At 30.6% G+C, this 20,985-nt stretch overlaps 1 protein-coding gene across 4 annotated transcripts in view; it reads left to right on the forward strand.

The window, feature by feature from the left end:
* Window positions 1-20,985, forward strand: part of LOC145259799 (pregnancy zone protein-like) — a 313,594-nt gene that overhangs the window by 215,816 nt on the left and 76,793 nt on the right. For all 4 annotated transcript variants that reach the window (XM_080117581.1, XM_080117583.1, XM_080117582.1 and 1 more), the window contains 3 exons: window positions 1,033-1,162; window positions 6,843-7,071; window positions 7,863-8,009. In XM_080117581.1, the coding sequence (XP_079973707.1) occupies window positions 1,033-1,162; window positions 6,843-7,071; window positions 7,863-8,009 (506 nt within the window). The remainder of the gene's footprint in view (window positions 1-1,032; window positions 1,163-6,842; window positions 7,072-7,862; window positions 8,010-20,985) is intronic.

Below are 20,985 nucleotides of genomic sequence, written 5' to 3' on the forward strand. Positions count from 1 at the left end.
CACAGGGTTTTATTGATTTATTATTAGTTAAAAAGAAAAAAAAGAAAACATATCGATGTACCAAACCTTAGGCTTAAATGAGTGAAAATGGTTCACTGAACAACCGGCACTTTGATTTGTTTTAAGTGGTCATTGCTTGTGCTGAACAAAGCACACTCTCTCCATCGGATTAACATGGTCTGTACAGGTGCACACATGTGCCACACGTCAGATGATAAAACGATCTCAGGATTTTCTTGTAAGGGTGTTCCATCTCCTACACCAGTTGTGAGCCAACACTAAAGGGCCTGATCCACCCTGGTAAGCATTCTGTGCAGCTGGGCACCATACCAGTTGTTTCTTGGTCCTTGATTCTAACGGTTAGTTCAGTCTAGTGGACACATTGCTTAGCGATGGTGTACCAATACCGTCCCCTCACAAGGTTTGGCAGGTCTGCTGAGACCAGTACCCAGGGTATAGCTCTTGGAGCTAGCAAGTGAGAGATTTAGATGAGTGAGGACCAGTGATCTGTGTACATCCTATTGGGTGCAGCAGCCAGAGATTCAGATTCTACCCAGAGACCCCTATGCCCTATTATATATATATATATATATATATATATATATATATATATATATATATATGTGATTAGTTTTTTTTTTTGTTTTTGTTTTTTGGTAAAGGAAATCCAGCAGAGTGCCCAATTAAAAGGAAAATCAAAAAAATGAGAGCGTATTTATGTATATATTTTTTTTTACAGAAAGTTGTTAGATGAGATAAGTCATTGGTACCGTCGGTTTTAAGCCCGATAATTTGGACCGTTTTAGATATACATATCAAGTTTTCTTCAGCCAATACTCACCGCGAGAGATGAATGTTGGACCTCAAAATACCTGGGAAACAATGCTAGTTATATATATATATGTGTGTGTGTGTGTATAATTTTATATTTATGTCATATGTAACTTTTATTCCTCATGTTTTGTTTTAATATGTATTTTTGTTTATTCCATGTATATAAAATTATTGACAAAGTTGTTAATGTTGTTTAAGCCTATGTCATACAAGACGCCCGAATCCCTGTTTTCAAAGCTCAAACTTTACCAAGTCCAGAGGATTCTGTACCAGCAGACGTCCGTTCCTACTTTCCAGAAACTTGGCTTTGGGACTTACAAGATGTTGGGTAAGGCTTTTCTCTTCATTTTTCTTTTTATTGTGGCAATCGTTTCAGACAAGGCGTGAAGCCATTTGGGTTAATAAGCTAAAATAATAAAAAACTACCCACTTCACAGTGGTGGATCCAGGTCACAGTGGTGATCCATGTTTAATCTATTGTCGCAGTGGTGATCCATGTTTCATCCATTGTCGCAGTGGGGATCCATGTTTCATCCATTGTCGCAGTGGGGATCCATGTTTCATCCATTGTCACAGTGGTGATCCATGTTTCATATATTGTCACAGTGGTGATCCATGTTTCATCCATTGTAACAGTGGTGGATCCACGTTTCATCCATTGTCGCAGTGGTGGATCCACGTTTCATCCATTGTCACAGTGGTGATCCACGTTTCATCTATTGTCGCAGTGGTGATCCATGTTTCATCTATTGTCACAGTGGTGAACCATGTTTCATCCATTGTCGCAGTGGTGAACCATGTTTCATCTATTGTCGCAGTGGTGAACCATGTTTCATCTATTGTCGCAGTGGTGATCCATGTTTCATCTATTGTCGCAGTGGTGATCCATGTTTCATCTATTGTCGCAGTGGTGAATGATGTTTCATCTATTGTCGCAGTGGTGATCCATGTTTCATCCATTGTCGCAGTGGTGATCCATGTTCATCCATTGTCACAGTGGTGATCCATGTTTCATCTATTGTCACAGTGGTGAACGATGTTTCATCTATTGTCGCAGTGGTGAACGATGTTTCATCTATTGTCGCAGTGGTGATCCATGTTTCATCCATTGTCACAGTGGTGATCCATGTTTCATCTATTGTCACAGTGGTTATCCATGTTTCATCTATTGTCACAGTGGTTATCCATGTTTCATCTATTGTCACAGTGGTTATCCATGTTTCATCTATTTTCACAGTGGTGATCCATGTTTCATCCATTGTCACAGTGGTGATCCATGTTTCATTCATTGTCACAGTGGTGATCCATGTTTCATCTATTGTCACAGTGGTGATCCATGTTTCATCCATTGTTACAGTGGTGATCCATGTTTCATCTATTGTCACAGTGGTGATCCATGTTTCATCTATTGTCACAGTGGTGAACGATGTTTCATCTATTGTCACAGTGGTGATCCATGTTTCATCTATTGTCACAGTGGTGATCCATGTTTCATCCATTGTCACACTGGTGGATCCACGTTTCATCCATTGTCACAGTGGTGATCCATGTTTCATCCATTGTCACAGTGGTGATCCATGTTTCATCCATTGTCACAGTGGTGATCCATGTTTCATTCATTGTCACAGTGGTGATCAATGTTTCATCTATTGTCACAGTGGTGAACGATGTTTCATCTATTGTCGCAGTGGTGATCCAGGTTTCATCTATTGTCACAGTCGTGAACGATGTTTCATCTATTGTCACAGTGGTGATCCATGTTTCATCTATTGTTACACTGGTGATCCATGTTTCATCTATTGTCACAGTGGTGAACGATGTTCATCCATTGTCACAGTGGTGATCCATGTTTCATCTATTGTTACACTGGTGATCCATGTTTCATCTATTGTCACAGTGGTTATCCATGTTTCATCTATTGTCACAGTGGTGAACGATGTTTCATCTATTGTCACAGTGGTGATCCATGTTTCATCTATTGTCACAGTGGTGAACGATGTTTCATCTATTGTCACAGTGGTGAACGATGTTTCATCTATTGTCGCAGTGGTTATTCATGTTCATCCATTGTCACAGTGGTGATCCATGTTTCATCCATTGTCACAGTGGTGATCCATGTTTCATCCATTGTCACAGTGGTGATCCATGTTTCATCCATTGTCACAGTGGTGATCCATGTTTCATCCATTGTCACAGTGGTGATCCATGTTTCATCCATTGTCACACTGGTGGATCCACGTTTCATCAATTGTCACAGTGGTGATCCATGTTTCATCCATTGTCACAGTGGTGATCCATGTTTCATCCATTGTCACAGTGGTGATCCATGTTTCATTCATTGTCACAGTGGTGATCAATGTTTCATCTATTGTCACAGTGGTGAACGATGTTTCATCTATTGTCGCAGTGGTGATCCAGGTTTCATCTATTGTCACAGTGGTGAACGATGTTTCATCTATTGTCACAGTGGTGAACGATGTTCATCCATTGTCACAGTGGTGATCCATGTTTCATCTATTGTCACAGTGGTGATCCATGTTTCATCTATTGTCACAGTGGTTATCAATGTTTCATCTATTGTCACAGTGGTGATCCATGTTTCATTCATTGTCACAGTGGTATCCATGTTTCATCTATTGTCACAGTGGTGATCCATGTTTCATTCATTGTCACAGTGGTGATCAATGTTTCATCCATTGTCACAGTGGTGATCAATGTTTCATTCATTGTCACAGTGGTATCCATGTTTCATCTATTGTCACAGTGGTGATCCATGTTTCATCCATTGTCACAGTGGTGATCCATGTTTCATCTATTGTCACAGTTGTGAACGATGTTTCATCTATTGTCACAGTGGTGATCCATGTTCATCCATTGTCACAGTGGTGATCCATGTTTCATCTATTGTCACAGTGGGGATCCATGTTTCATCTATTGTCACATTGGTGAACGATGTTTCATCTATTGTCACAGTGGTGATCCATGTTCATCCATTGTCACAGTGGTGATCCATGTTTCATCTATTGTCACAGTGGGGATCCATGTTTCATCTATTGTCACATTGGTGAACGATGTTTCATCTATTGTCACAGTGGTGAACGATGTTTCATCCATTGTCGCAGTGGTGAACCATGTTCATCCATTGTCGCAGTGGTGAACGATGTTTCATCTATTGTCACAGTGGTGAACGATGTTTCATCTTTTGTCGCAGTGGTGATCCATGTTTCATCTATTGTCACAGTGGTGATCCATGTTTCATCCATTGTCACAGTGGTGATCCATGTTTCATCTATTGTCACAGTGGTGAACGATGTTTCATCTTTTGTCGCAGTGGTGATTCATGTTTCATCTATTGTCACAGTGGTGAATGATGTTTCATCTATTGTCGCAGTGGTGATCCATGTTTCATCCATTGTCACAGTGGTGATCAATGTTTCATCCATTGTCACAGTGGTGATCAATGTTTCATCCATTGTCACAGTGGTGATCCATGTTCATCCATTGTCACAGTGGTGAACCATGTTTCATCCATTGTCACAGTGGTGATCCACATTTCATCTATTATCGCAGTAGTGATCCATGTTTCATCTATTGTCGCAGTGGTGATCCATGTTTCATCTATTGTCGCAGTGGTGAACGATGTTTCATCTATTGTCACAGTGGTGATCCATGTTTCATCCATTGTCGCAGTGGTGATCCATGTTTCATCCATTGTCGCAGTGGTGATCCATGTTTCATCCATTGTCACAGTGGTGGATCCACGTTTCATCCATTGTCACAGTGGTGATCAATGTTTCATCTATTGTCACAGTGGTGATCCATGTTTCATCCATTGTCACAGTGGTGATCCATGTTTCATCCATTGTCACAGTGGTGATCCATGTTTCATCTATTGTCACAGTGGTGATCCATGTTTCATCCATTGTCACAGTGGTGATCCATGTTTCATCTATTGTCACAGTGGTGAACGATGTTTCATCTATTGTCACAGTGGTGATCCATGTTCATCCATTGTCACAGTGGTGATCCATGTTTCATCTATTGTCACAGTGGTGATCCATGTTTCATCTATTGTCACAGTGGTGAACGATGTTTCATCTATTGTCGCAGTGGTGATCCATGTTCATCCATTGTCACAGTGGTGATCCCTGTTTTATCCATTGTCGCAGTGGTGATCCATGTTTCATCCATTGTCGCAGTGGTGATCCATGTTTCATCCATTGTCGCAGGGATGATCCACGTTTGATCCATTGTCACAGTGGTGATCCACGTTTCAGCTATTGTCGCAGTGGTGATCCACGTTTCATCTATTGTGACAGTAGTGATCCACGTTTGATCCATTGTCGCAGTGGTGATCCATGTTTCATCCATTGTCGCAGTGGTGATCCATGTTTCATCCATTGTCGCAGTGGTGATCCATGTTTCATCCATTGTCACAGTGGTGATCCATGTTTCATCCATTGTTGCAGTGGTGATCCATGTTTCATCTATTGTCGCAGTGGTTATCCATGTTTCATCTATTGTCGCAGTGGTGATCCACGTTTGATCCATTGTTGCAGGGATAATCCACGTTTGATCCATTGTCGCAGGGATGATCCACGTTTGATGCATTGTCACAGTGGTGATCCACGTTTCAGCTATTGTCGCAGTGGTGATCCACGTTTCAGCTATTGTCGCAGTGGTGATCCACGTTTCATCTATTGTGACAGTAGTGATCCACGTTTGATCCATTGTCGCAGTGGTGATCCATGTTTCATCCATTGTCGCAGTGGTGGTCCACGTTTCATCCATTGTCACAGTGGTGGGTCACCGTTTCATCCCTTATCGCGTTAATGATCCATGTTTCATCTATTGTTGCAGTGATGATCCATGTTTGATCCATTGTTGCAGTGATGATCCATGTTTGATCCATCGTTGCAGGGATGATCCACGTTTGATCCATTGTCGCAGTGGTGGTCCATGTTTTATCTAATGTCGCAGTGGTCGGTCAGTGTTTCATCCATTGTCGCAGTGATCGGTCACCGTTTCATCCATTGTCGAAGTGGTCGGTCACCGTTTCATCCATTGTCGCAGTGGTTGGTCACCGTTTCATCCATTGTCGCAGTGGTTGGTCACCGTGTCATCCATTGTCACAGTGGTGATCCACGTTTCATCCATTGTCGCAGTGGTGGTCCATGTTTCATCCATTGTCGCCGGAGTTGATCCACATTTCATCCATTGTCGCAGTGGTGATCCACGTTTCATCCATTGTCCTATTCTAATACAAAAATTTATTTTTGCTGTGTTGTTGAAAGCTTTGCAAACAACACTGTAAATTATCACCATTTTGTTGTTTTTCATTATGAGCAAACACGACATCCACTGTAAACCTGGCTTTCTCATTGACAAATGGTGACTACACTAATAGATCTTTATCTCCTTTGATATCTCCCACAACTTCAATTTACAATCGGTCAAAACGAGTTTGTGCGCATTTTAAAATTGTATGGGAGACAACTACCAAATTCGATCAATTTGAGTATTCAGTATTATTTGTCTTTGTATAATCATGCTTAAAGTCAACGTTATTTCCAAATGAGTAATCCAAATAACACTTATCAAGCCATTGATTTACTTGAATAGTATTATCTTCCATCAGAAAGCACTGCTTTATCAATACATGAAATTCAAATTTTTCCATTGCGTTGAAAATTTGCCAAATTAGTTTCACGTAATTGACAGCAATTTCAAAACAATAATCTAATTTGACTCAAATTTTGACATGTGCCATTTGAAGGATAGAACTTTATAAAAAAAGTTATATTTTTTTTTATTGGCACTATCTATATATCAGGTCCGAGACTTATTGAGGTATGTGTTTGTGTTCAACTAGAAGGCATTAAGTACCATTTTTTTTTTTTTTTTTTTGAGTCTTTGGCTGAAAATTGAACTCCAGCCACTATAACCATCCTGCTATATTAGATGCACAGATAAACCTGATCTAAATTGTAATTCCTTTCTTTTTCCAGAACTGATGGAAAATTGGTAATGCCAGAGAAAGTTCCAGATTCAATTACAACTTGGGTTGGCAACACGATTTGCACAAACAATGAGACTGGAATTGGTGTTTCCGAACCGGCTTCTTTGACCGTCTTCAAGCCATTCTTTGTCTCCTATACACTACCCTATGCAGCAGTACGAGGCGAAAAACTTCCGCTTAAAGTGACTGTGTTCAACTTTTTGAAACATTGCATTAATGTAAGTAAATTTTTTCATATTTTAATATTTCATGACTCATTAGAATTTTCAGAATGCGAGATGATATAATTATTTTCCACAGTCAAATAACGTCGCAGTTCACACCAGCCATTCAAACCAATGAACTAGAAGCCCAAGAGTAAGGTTTCGCCCTCCTTTGGGCTCATCAGTTGAACATATGATAAAGATATATTATTCTATTTTTGTACAGTAATAATACAACATTATCAGCAATTGTATTAAACACAGTATATTGCCAACAGTATTTGAAGAATTTTTATTCATTCTGATTTAATTTCAGCGATGAAAATGTTTCGAGTTTTAAGATTTTATCATTTAGGAAATATAACTGAAGGATTCGAATTCGAGAAGCTGAAGAAAACAGAAGTTTTGAAAATCAACGAGAACTGCACAGATTGAACTAAAATAACAATTAACTAGCAAAAAAAGATTAAAATATAGTAATAATGAAGCAGCAAAATCGCAAACTATCAGAAGTATTGAAACGAAACCCAAGTATTTGTTTTATGGAAATCATTCTAGACAAAGCATGAAGCCATTTGATATAAGGAACACACAAAAAAGAACTATTTCAAGGTCAAAAACAGCCAACCTTAGGTGTTAGACTCATAAAACAATAATTCTTCCCCCTTTGTCAGAAACATCGCTTGATTGAAGCACAAAATATGGGAAGTGAGAGTTACGAATCTGCTGAAAGTAAACCAAATGTTCATTTTCTACTTCTTATTATATATTTCTTTTATCTTTTAAATATTGTTTGTGTTTTACAGATTAAAATAACTCTGGCCAAATCGAAAAGCTACCTTATAAGCGAGCGACCAAGTAAGAATAACTATTGCGTCTGTGCAGATAAATCTCATACAGTCGTTTATACCATCATCCCTCTGCAACTGGGACCAGTCGATATCAATGTCACTGTAAGTAAACAAAACCTATTATTTTTATTGCTATATTTTATTTTAATATGGCATTTTTGGGGGATAATTTTGTAAGCGTCTGGAGTTTTTTAAAATTTATTTTTATTTTTTTTAATTTCGTAAACGGCTGGAGTTTTTTATGCTTTTTTTTTAATTTCGTAAGCGTCTGGAGGTTTCTTTTTTTTTGGGGGGGGGGTCGGGAGAGGGACACAAATTAAAAATACTTCTAGTCTAACAAGCTTCTTAGTTGGAATAAGTAGTTTCTGAAATAAACTGAAAAGAATTTCATTTTTAGTGTAAAGATGCTGCAAGGATAAAAGAAGAAATTGCTAGTCTAAATCAAATATCGATGTGTTAGATGCAGTGCTATTTCGGTCTAACTTGTAAAATTTGACAAACTTAATTACATATATCAGAAAGAAATATATATATATTAGATTAGACATTTTGACCGATTAAAAACGGACAAAAGTTTTAGTTCATAGATATCGAATGAGTGCTTCATGCCAAATTGACGGTTGAATGTGGTTAAATTTGTGATAATTTTTTGCATTAAATACTAATCCATACTAATCCCTATTAACCCTAACTATTTATCGAACGGAAACCATAATACTTAGATCAATGCACCTTATCATAACAAAGGCACATACAAAATTTCACTCAGATTGACACAGTAGTTTTCCGAGAGAGAAAATATATATATATATACCAGAAAAAGAGTAACCCATTGGGCTTGGATTAGATTGTTTGAATCAGGAAATTTAAATATATATATATATATATATATATATATATATATATATATATATATATATATATATATATATATTAAATTGTAATTCAATGAATTTCAAAAAACTCTCATTGAAATGAAATGAAGTGGTTGAGTTTCATATCAAAGAATTTTTATTATTCTAAGCAAGACAAAGAATGTTTTAGAAAGTTTATCTCCTTAACCTATAGGGTTTCGATGTCTACCATCTCATCAGAGGAGTGAAAATATTAGCAAATAGTTATAAAGGTATGCACCCTATTTGCTAAAGTCAGTGAGACATGGAAACCAAACAAGTTGGATCAACAAAAACAGTCATATCCTTTTTCTACAAATACTCCTGCCACAGAACTTCTGATAAATATAATGTTTTCACTTTGACTTTCCATGTCTCACTGACTTTAGCAAATAGGGTGCATACCTTTATAACTATTTGCTAATATTTTCACTCCTCTGATGAGATGGTAGACATCGAAACCCTATAGGTTAAGGAGATAAACTTTCTAAAACATTCTTTGTCTTGCTTAGAATAATAAAAATTCTTTGATATGAAACTCAACCACTTCATTTCATTTCAATGAGAGTTTTTTGAAATTCATTGAATTACAATTTCATTTATTTGCTCTATCTTGAATATCGAGCAATTCTCGTTTAGATGGGATAACTTATAGAAGTTTACTGCCAGTAATATTTTGTAAACCTACAATCTCACGTTTACATAACCACTGATTGTTAAATAAAAACTACTCCGAAGTATATATATATATATATATATATATATATATATATATATATATATATATATATATATATATATATAAAAAATAAGACAAAACCTCAAATTAGTTTCTTTTTACTTGTTGTATGCTCCCATCTCTCTCTTTCTCTCTGCAAGTATGTGATAAATAATATTACTACCTTAGATGATATTCTCTTTTGTTTATTATGGGCTATTCTAATCAATTTTTCTTTTCTTTGTTTATAAACAATCATAATAAATAGAGAGAGAGAGAGAGAGAGAGAGAGAGAGAGAGAGAGAGAGAGACGAAATGGAGAGTGGTAAAGATTGATAAGAATGCGGGGGAAGGGGGTAAACAACATACCAGAACAGGCCGAGCATAATACACAGAAACTCTGTAAGAGATGTGTCACTTGGTGAGTTAATAGCAAATAACGACTTATTAGCACAATTAAAATAGCTTCTTTTAAGATAAATAACTCAATTTCAAAATCGAGAAATATTTTGGCATGTATTTTTTGTCATTAAAACATATATAAAAAAAGGTCCTTTGGAAAACAGCAGTAATTTTTCTATGTCAACTTTTATGTGTATCCGCTAGCTAAAAGCATAAAGATACTTGTAGAAAGAAAATTAATTTTTCTGGTTAGAGATAATTTTATAAATAGTATGTTACAATTATGAAATACTAGCAGGCCGCCCGGCGTTGCCCAATTGTAAAATATAAATATATTTTAATGTATGCAGATTTCATATTTGTTATCATAGAGTTATTATAGAGCTAATTCTCTATTGATTATTTATTGTACCGATTATATAGTAATGATTTCAACAGTTATTAAAAAAAATTACTTGTGTGCCATCAGTTAGAATCGAAACTAAAACATTTAGTGCTCCAGCCTTAGTCGTAATTTAGCTCTTCAGGATCATTACCATTTAAGCTATCGACAAATGGTTATAAAAGGTTAAAACTTAAGTGACTCTAAGGTATAAATATTTTTTGTGCATGTGTAGGAGTAACACCTTTATTCAACTTACTCCTGCTAAGGTCAACAATTTTTTTTAAATTTTGACCCTTTAACAACTATTTTTACGTGCTAAAAATAAAATCGAAATTGTTCCAAAGGTCCAAATCTCTTATATATTAAGTTTCAAGTCTTTAGACCAAAAATTTAGAGGAGTTTGGTAGAGACTTTCCGCACACAAACAGACAAGTTTATTTATATATATATATATCTACATACCTATAAAAGTGTGTGTGTGTGTGTGTGTGTGTGTGTACATTCCCTACGCAATAACTCTGTCAATTTATAGTCTACAGACTCGAAATTTGATATACAGGTTACTGAGATTTGGGAAAATCGATGTGATCGGGTTTCGGCCAGAAATTTTGCTGTTAACGGGTCAAAGTCCAACGATTTGACCTTTGAGAACTCTACCAAACTCCTCCGACAATTTTGGGTCTAAACACTTGACATTTTAGATATTGGTTCCTTGGACATGGATTTAAATTAATAACTTGATTTGTGCCCAAAACAATATCAAGGGGTCATAATAAGGGTCAAAGTTAAAAAAAATTACCGTTTGCTTGGTTTTTTTCTCAGCATACACCTCCAAACACCGAGCAACGTCGGGCCGAAATGCTAGTATATCTATAAAAATGAACGTGTCTGTGTACATTTTCCTTCCCAATAACTCTGTCAATTTTCAGTCTACAGACTCGAAATTTGATATACAGGGTACTGAGCTTTGGGAAAATTGATGTGATCGGTTTTCGGCCAGAAATCTGGTTGTTAAGGGGTCAAAGTTCAACGATTTGACCTTTGAGAACTCTACCAAACTCCTCCGACAATTTGGGGTCTAAACACTTAAAACTTTAGATATAGGTTCCTTGGATATGGATCTAACTTAATAACTTGATTTGTGCCCAAAACAATAAATTTTAAGGGATCATAATAGTGGTTAAAGTTAAAAAATTGACCGCTTTTTTTTTTTTTTTTTTTTTGCTCAACATACACCTCCAACTACCCGGGCAACGCCGGGCACATATGCTAATATATCTATATGTCTATAAAAGTGAAAGTGTCTGTGAACATTTCCCTACGCAATAATTCTGTCAATTTTTAGTCTACAGACTCGAAATTTGATATACAGAGTATTGAGATTTGGGAAAATCGATGTGATCGGGTTTCGGCCAGAAATTTGACGATTAAAGGGTTAAAGTTCAACAATTTGACCTTTGAGAACTCTACCAAACTCCTCCGACAATTTTGGGTCCAAACACTTGAAATTTAAGATATAGGTTCCTTGGAGATGGATCTAACTTAATAACTTGATTTGTGCCCAAAACAATAAATTTTAAGGGGTCATAATAGGGATCAAAGTTTTAAAAAATTGACCGTTTTTTTTTTGTTTTGTTTTTTGCTCAGTATACACTTCCAAACACCCGGGCAACGCCGGGCCGAATGCTAGTATATCTATAAAGTGAAAGTGTCTGTCTGTCTGTGTGTGTCTGTGTACATTTTTCTACGCAATAACTCTGTCAATATTTAGTCTACAGACTCAAAATTTGATATACAGAATACTGAGATTTGGGAAAATCGATGTGATCGGGTTTCGGCCAGAAATTTTGCTGTTAACGGGTCAAAGTCCAACGATTTGACCTTTGAGAACTCTACCAAACTCCTCCGACAATTTTGGCTCTACACACTTGAAGTTTTAGATATCGGTTCCTTGGCCATGGATCTAACTTAATAACTTGATTTGTGCCCAAAACAATTAATGTTAACGGGTCATAATAGGGGTCAAAGTTAAAAAAATTGACCAACTTTTTTTTTTTTTTTTGCTCAACATACATCTACCACGCTGGGCACCCATGCTAGTATATATATATATATATATATATATATATATATATATATGCTATGTAATTATTCATAATGTAGAAACTATGCATAAACAGAACTGAGTCTAATAGTTAAATGAAACCAATCATCTAATAAGGAACCATAAAAAATTGAATAATTCATTAATGAACGTCGGTTTTTCCAAAGGAATATGCAAATTAGTTAATCCTCATGAAGTCGCTCGCACATCAATGACTGAGTCTGTGAAGAAATTTATTTTAATAATTTTTAAATAGAAAAAGTAGATTTTTAATCTCAATGTCAGTGCAACAAAAAAATCAACTTTATAGGTATATAGATAATTGACTGAAAAGTTAAATAAATATACATTTTCGTTATGTAGCATATAAAGTTATTTTGTCGGATTGTAAGAGTTTGCCATCAATAGGAATTAATCTAATCACTATTTCATTCTGACTAGCCAATTTTTCTTTACTTTTCTTCGTTGGGCATTGTTTTTCATCTAAACTTGCATTAATAACTGGTATTTCCTGCAAAAGGTATATATATCGTTTGAAGCAGCTGACTGGGCCTTGCTACATTTTTTAATAATAGTCGCAATAGGAAACGATGTTATGTAGCAGGTCGAACACAAGAAATTATTTGTAAGTTATTTATTTGTCTGTTGATCTATTTATCTATGTGCATTATCGATATATCTCTCGGTTTAGTTATCTATTTCTGTATCTATCCATCTTGATCTATCTATCTAACTGGAGATATAAACAAGAGATGAATATGAAGAATGTTGATAAAAGTTGTCAAAATATAATAAAACCATATCATGGACAAGTTTACCGGAAGCAGCTGATCAGCTGACAGAACTACGTTAAGGTTACCACGTGGTTCTAATTAGCTGACAAGAATAATTGGAGTTGGAATTTGGACGTTCAGTAGGGCAGACGGTTTAACAGGTCATCCCCCCCTTCACCAGGGAGTGAGCTGACATGTCTTAGAATGGAGACCTAGAATTAACCACTCAAGCAAAGATACTCACTTTCCATTCTTCTGCAATTGATACCTGGAAAGTGAATAAAAAAAACTATATAACAAAAACTATCAACGTTCTTGGAGTGAATGCATATTCGTTCAAACAGGTTCCAGCCTCCTCTCCAATAACAAGATGAATTCCAAATGGACCAAGATCAAGGATGCATAAAATAATATATATAATATGCATAAAATAATATATATAATATGTATAAAATAATATATATAATATGCATAAAAGAATATATATAATATGCATAAAAGAATATATATAATATGCACAAAATAATATAATATGCACAAAATAATATATATAATATGCACAAAATAATATATATAATATGCACAAAATAATATATATAATATGCACAAAATAATATATATAATATGCACAAAATAATATATATAATATGCACAAAATAATATATATAATATGCATAAAATAATGTATATAATATGCATAAAATAATGTATATAATATGCATAAAATAATATATATAATATGCACAAAATAATATATATAATATGCACAAAATAATATATATAATATGCATAAAATTATATATATAATATGCATAAAATTATATATATAATATGCATAAAATAATATATATAATATGCACAAAATAATATATATAATATGCACAAAATAATATATATAATATGCATAAAATAAGATATATAATATGCATAAAATAATGTATATAATATGCATAAAATAATATATATAATATGCATAAAATAATATATATAATATGCATAAAATTATATATATAATATGCATAAAATAATATATATAATATGCACAAAATAATATATATAATATGCACAAAATAATATATATAATATGCACAGAATAATATATATAATATGCATAAAATAATATATATGATATGTATAAAATAATATATATAATATGCACAAAATAATATATATAATATGCACAAAATAATATATATAATATGCACAAAATAATATATATAATATGCACAAAATAATATATATAATATGCACAAAATAATATATATAATATGCACAAAATAATATATATAATATGCACAAAATAATATATATAATATGCACAAAATAATATATATAATATGCACAAAATAATATATATAATATGCACAAAATAATATATATAATATGCATAAAATAATGTATATAATATGCATAAAATAATGTATATAATATGCATAAAATAATATATATAATATGCACAAAATAATATATATAATATGCACAAAATAATATATATAATATGCATAAAATTATATATATAATATGCATAAAATTATATATATAATATGCATAAAATAATATATATAATATGCACAAAATAATATATATAATATGCACAAAATAATATATATAATATGCATAAAATAAGATATATAATATGCATAAAATAATGTATATAATATGCATAAAATAATATATATAATATGCATAAAATAATATATATAATATGCATAAAATTATATATATAATATGCATAAAATAATATATATAATATGCACAAAATAATATATATAATATGCACAAAATAATATATATAATATGCACAAAATAATATATATAATATGCATAAAATAATGTATATGATATGTATAAAATAATATATATAATATGTATAAAATAATATATATAATATGCACAAAATAATATATATAATATGCACAAAATAATATATATAATATGCACAAAACATTATATATAATATGCACAAAATAATATATATAATATGCACAAAATAATATATATAATATGCACAAAATAATATATATAATATGCACAAAATAATATATATAATATGCACAAAATAATATATATAATATGCACAAAATAATATATATAATATGCACAAAATAATATGTATAATATGCACAAAATAATATGTATAATATGCACAAAATAATATATATAATATGCACAAAATAATATATATAATATGCACAAAATAATATATATAATATGCACAAAATAATATATATAATATGCATAAAATAATGTATATAATATGCACAAAATAATATATATAATATGCATAAAATAATATATATAATATGCACAAAATAATATATATAATATGCACAAAATAATATATAATATGCATAAAATAATATATATAATATGCATAAAATAATATATATAATATGCACAAAATAATATATATAATATGCACAAAATAATATATATAATATGCACAAAATAATATATATAATATGCACAAAATAATATATATAATATGCATAAAATAATATATATAATATGCACAAAATAATATATATAATATGCACAAAATAATATATATAATATGCACAAAATAATATGTATAATATGCACAAAATAATATATATAATATGCACAAAATAATATATATAATATGCACAAAATAATATATATAATATGCATAAAATAATGTATATAATATGCATAAAATAATATATATAATATGCATAAAATAATATATATAATATGCACAAAATAATATATATAATATGCACAAAATAATATGTATAATATGCACAAAATAATATATATAATATGCATAAAATAATATATATAATATGCACAAAATAATATATATAATATGCACAAAATAATATATATAATATGCACAAAATAATATATATAATATGCACAAAATAATATATATAATATGCATAAAATAATATATATAATATGCACAAAATAATATATATAATATGCACAAAATAATATATATAATATGCATAAAATAATATATATAATATGCATAAAATAATATATATAATATGCACAAAATAATATGTATAATATGCACAAAATAATATATATAATATGCATAAAATAATATATATAATATGCACAAAATAATATATATAATATGCACAAAATAATATATATAATATGCATAAAATAATATATATAATATGCATAAAATAATATATATAATATGCACAAAATAATATGTATAATATGCACAAAATAATATGTATAATATGCACAAAATAATATATATAATATGCACAAAATAATATATATAATATGCACAAAATAATATATATAATATGCATAAAATAATGTATATAATATGCATAAAATAATATATATAATATGCATAAAATAATATATATAATATGCACAAAATAATATATATAATATGCACAAAATAATATGTATAATATGCACAAAATAATATATATAATATGCACAAAATAATATATATAATATGCATAAAATAAGATATATAATATGCATAAAATAATGTATATAATATGCATAAAATAATATATATAATATGCATAAAATAATATATATAATATGCATAAAATTATATATATAATATGCATAAAATAATATATATAATATGCACAAAATAATATATATAATATGCACAAAATAATATATATAATATGCACAAAATAATATATATAATATGCATAAAATAATGTATATGATATGTATAAAATAATATATATAATATGTATAAAATAATATATATAATATGCACAAAATAATATATATAATATGCACAAAATAATATATATAATATGCACAAAATAATATATATAATATGCACAAAACATTATATATAATATGCACAAAATAATATATATAATATGCACAAAATAATATATATAATATGCACAAAATAATATATATAATATGCACAAAATAATATATATAATATGCACAAAATAATATATATAATATGCACAAAATAATATATATAATATGCACAAAATAATATGTATAATATGCACAAAATAATATGTATAATATGCACAAAATAATATATATAATATGCACAAAATAATATATATTATGCACAAAATAATATATATAATATGCACAAAATAATATATATAATATGCATAAAATAATGTATATAATATGCACAAAATAATATATATAATATGCATAAAATAATATATATAATATGCACAAAATAATATATATAATATGCACAAAATAATATATAATATGCATAAAATAATATATATAATATGCATAAAATAATATATATAATATGCACAAAATAATATATATAATATGCACAAAATAATATATATAATATGCACAAAATAATATATATAATATGCACAAAATAATATATATAATATGCATAAAATAATATATATAATATGCACAAAATAATATATATAATATGCACAAAATAATATATATAATATGCACAAAATAATATGTATAATATGCACAAAATAATATATATAATATGCACAAAATAATATATATAATATGCACAAAATAATATATATAATATGCATAAAATAATGTATATAATATGCATAAAATAATATATATAATATGCATAAAATAATATATATAATATGCACAAAATAATATATATAATATGCATAAAATAATATGTATAATATGCACAAAATAATATATATAATATGCATAAAATAATATATATAATATGCACAAAATAATATATATAATATGCACAAAATAATATATATAATATGCACAAAATAATATATATAATATGCACAAAATAATATATATAATATGCATAAAATAATATATATAATATGCACAAAATAATATACATAATATGCACAAAATAATATATATAATATGCATAAAATAATATATATAATATGCATAAAATAATATATATAATATGCACAAAATAATATGTATAATATGCACAAAATAATATATATAATATGCATAAAATAATATATATAATATGCACAAAATAATATATATAATATGCACAAAATAATATATATAATATGCATAAAATAATATATATAATATGCATAAAATAATATATATAATATGCACAAAATAATATGTATAATATGCACAAAATAATATGTATAATATGCACAAAATAATATATATAATATGCACAAAATAATATATATAATATGCACAAAATAATATATATAATATGCATAAAATAATGTATATAATATGCATAAAATAATATATATAATATGCATAAAATAATATATATAATATGCACAAAATAATATATATAATATGCACAAAATAATATGTATAATATGCACAAAATAATATATATAATATGCATAAAATAATATATATAATATGCACAAAATAATATATATAATATGCATAAAATAATGTATATAATATGCATAAAATAATATATATAATATGCATAAAATAATATATATAATATGCACAAAATAATATATATAATATGCACAAAATAATATATATAATATGCACAAAATAATATATATAATATGCACAAAATAATATATATAATATGCACAAAATAATATGTATAATATGCACAAAATAATATATATAATATGCACAAAATAATATATATAATATGCACAAAATAATATATATAATATGCATAAAATAATGTATATAATATGCATAAAATAATATATATAATATGCATAAAATAATATATATAATATGCATAAAATTATATATATATATAATATGTCGAAAATACATGTATGACACACACACACACACACACACACACACACACACACACACCCGCATATGAAAATTTAGACAATCATAACATTGGAACATAGATTGGAACAACACAATAAATTAGGGTTCAGATAGTGAAGCACTACCATAGATATTAAGTGGCACGTACACACATCAGGATGAATCTTTTGTACTTTTATACACAACAACGAACGTCGTAGTCACAGCAGGTGTTTCCTAGCATGAAGCTTCTTCTTTCTTTTTTTTTTACATAGGCATCACCACTTATCAAGGCCAAGAGGCCACTCGAGGATAAGAGTTAAAGAGTGTACAGTAGAAATTGGACAATATAGTAACCGCTAGTAATGGAGATTCGGTAAATTTGTTAACTTATACGGAAGGGCTCATCAAAAACTTTTTTATGGTAGACTTGAAGCCAACCATATTGTAGTCAGCTGGAAAGCAGAAAAACGGAAGACAATTCCATAGGCATGCAGTTCTAAGAAAGAAGCTTTGCTCATGGAATCTACGTTTAGGTTTAGGCACAGATAAAGAGTGGGGCAAACCAGTGATAGTGTTTTCTGCTAGACGGGTGTTTCTTGTGAAAGTTTGGTGAGGGGGGACCATAGAATGGAGCTCAGCCGAGCACTTGCCATGAAAATAACGATAAAGCAGAGACAAACTCGCAACATCTCTTCTGTGAGAAAGAGGTTGCAGGGAAGAGAAAAGGATATCCCTCACAAGGCTACAAAGTCTATTTTGAACTCTATCAAGGCAGGATAAGTCCTTTCTAGCAGCTCCTGCCCAGATGTGGCAACAGTACTCCATCCTTGAACGTACCTGGCTCTTATATAGATAGAGAATTGCATCAGCAGTGAGATATCTACTGGATCGATAGAAGGATCCCACCATTTTTCCAGCGGCCTTGGCAACGGATTTGATGTATGTGTTCCATTTAAGATCAGGAGTAAAGATCAAGCCCAGAAGCTTGTCAAAACATGAAGCCTCCCCAAGACAAGAGCCATTCATTTCAATTGATACCAGATGGGGATCAGAGCATTGATGATGTAAAGATAAAAGCTTGGTTTTAGATGCATTAAAAGTAACAAGCCACCTCTTTCCCCATAGTACCACTTGCTCAAGATCAGAGAAGAGAAATCAGAGAACTTGGTCAATTACGGTCTTAGATGTGCTACTATAGATGGTAGTGTCATCAGCATAGATGTCTACAAATGATGTAAGGGTGTAATTTGGAAGATCATTAATATAGATCAGGAAGAGAGTTGGGCCCAGGATGGACCCCTGAGGGACTCCAGAATTAATACTAAGAGCTTCTGATTTCTGCCCATCAACCACTACTCTTATGAACCGATCAGAGAGAAATGATTTAATTGAGAAGACATTTCCAGCTATATCGTAGCTGGAGATCTTGTGAAGTAAACCTTTATGCCATACTCTATCAAAAGCCTTTTATATGTCAAGAGCAATGGCCCCAGAAAGGTAGCCTCTGTCAAGAGATTCGCTAATCCTATGAGATATAACTATAAGCACATCTGCTGTAGATCTAGCAGAACGGAAACCATATTGCGTGTCACTAAGAAGGTTATTTTTGCTAAGATGGTTGATTACTTCTCTATTTAACACAGATTCCAGCAACTTACTCCTGACGCACAGGAGACATATTGCTCAGTACTGTGAGGGAGATGAGCAATCACCTGAATTCTTAAATACAGGACATACTGATGAGATTTTCCAGGGTGACGGGAAGCAGTTCTTAAGACAACATTTAAACAGTTTTGTAAGGATGGGCGCAAGTTCTGGTTGAAGTCTATTGAGTACTATAATTGGAATACCGTCAGGGCCAGTTGTTTTACTGGAATCAAGGTTTTTGATTAGCTTGGCAACATCACGTACAGATATTTGTATATCACATAGCATGTTTTCTGATACAGGAGGAAATATTAGAAGCTGGCAGCCTTGGTCACAAAGGTTAGAATTAGCTGCAAAGTTCTTGGCAAAGAGTTTGGCATTGTCTGATGCTGACGAGATTACCTCAGGTCCATTTATAAGAGTTGGGCACACGCTTCTGTTCAGGATTCTATTTGCTATTTGCCAAAATTG

This window comes from Euprymna scolopes, chromosome 35 (genome assembly GCF_053919585.1).
Source record: "Euprymna scolopes isolate OS-2025 chromosome 35, ASM5391958v1, whole genome shotgun sequence".
In the NCBI taxonomy this organism is placed as follows: Eukaryota; Metazoa; Mollusca; class Cephalopoda; order Sepiida; family Sepiolidae; genus Euprymna; species Euprymna scolopes.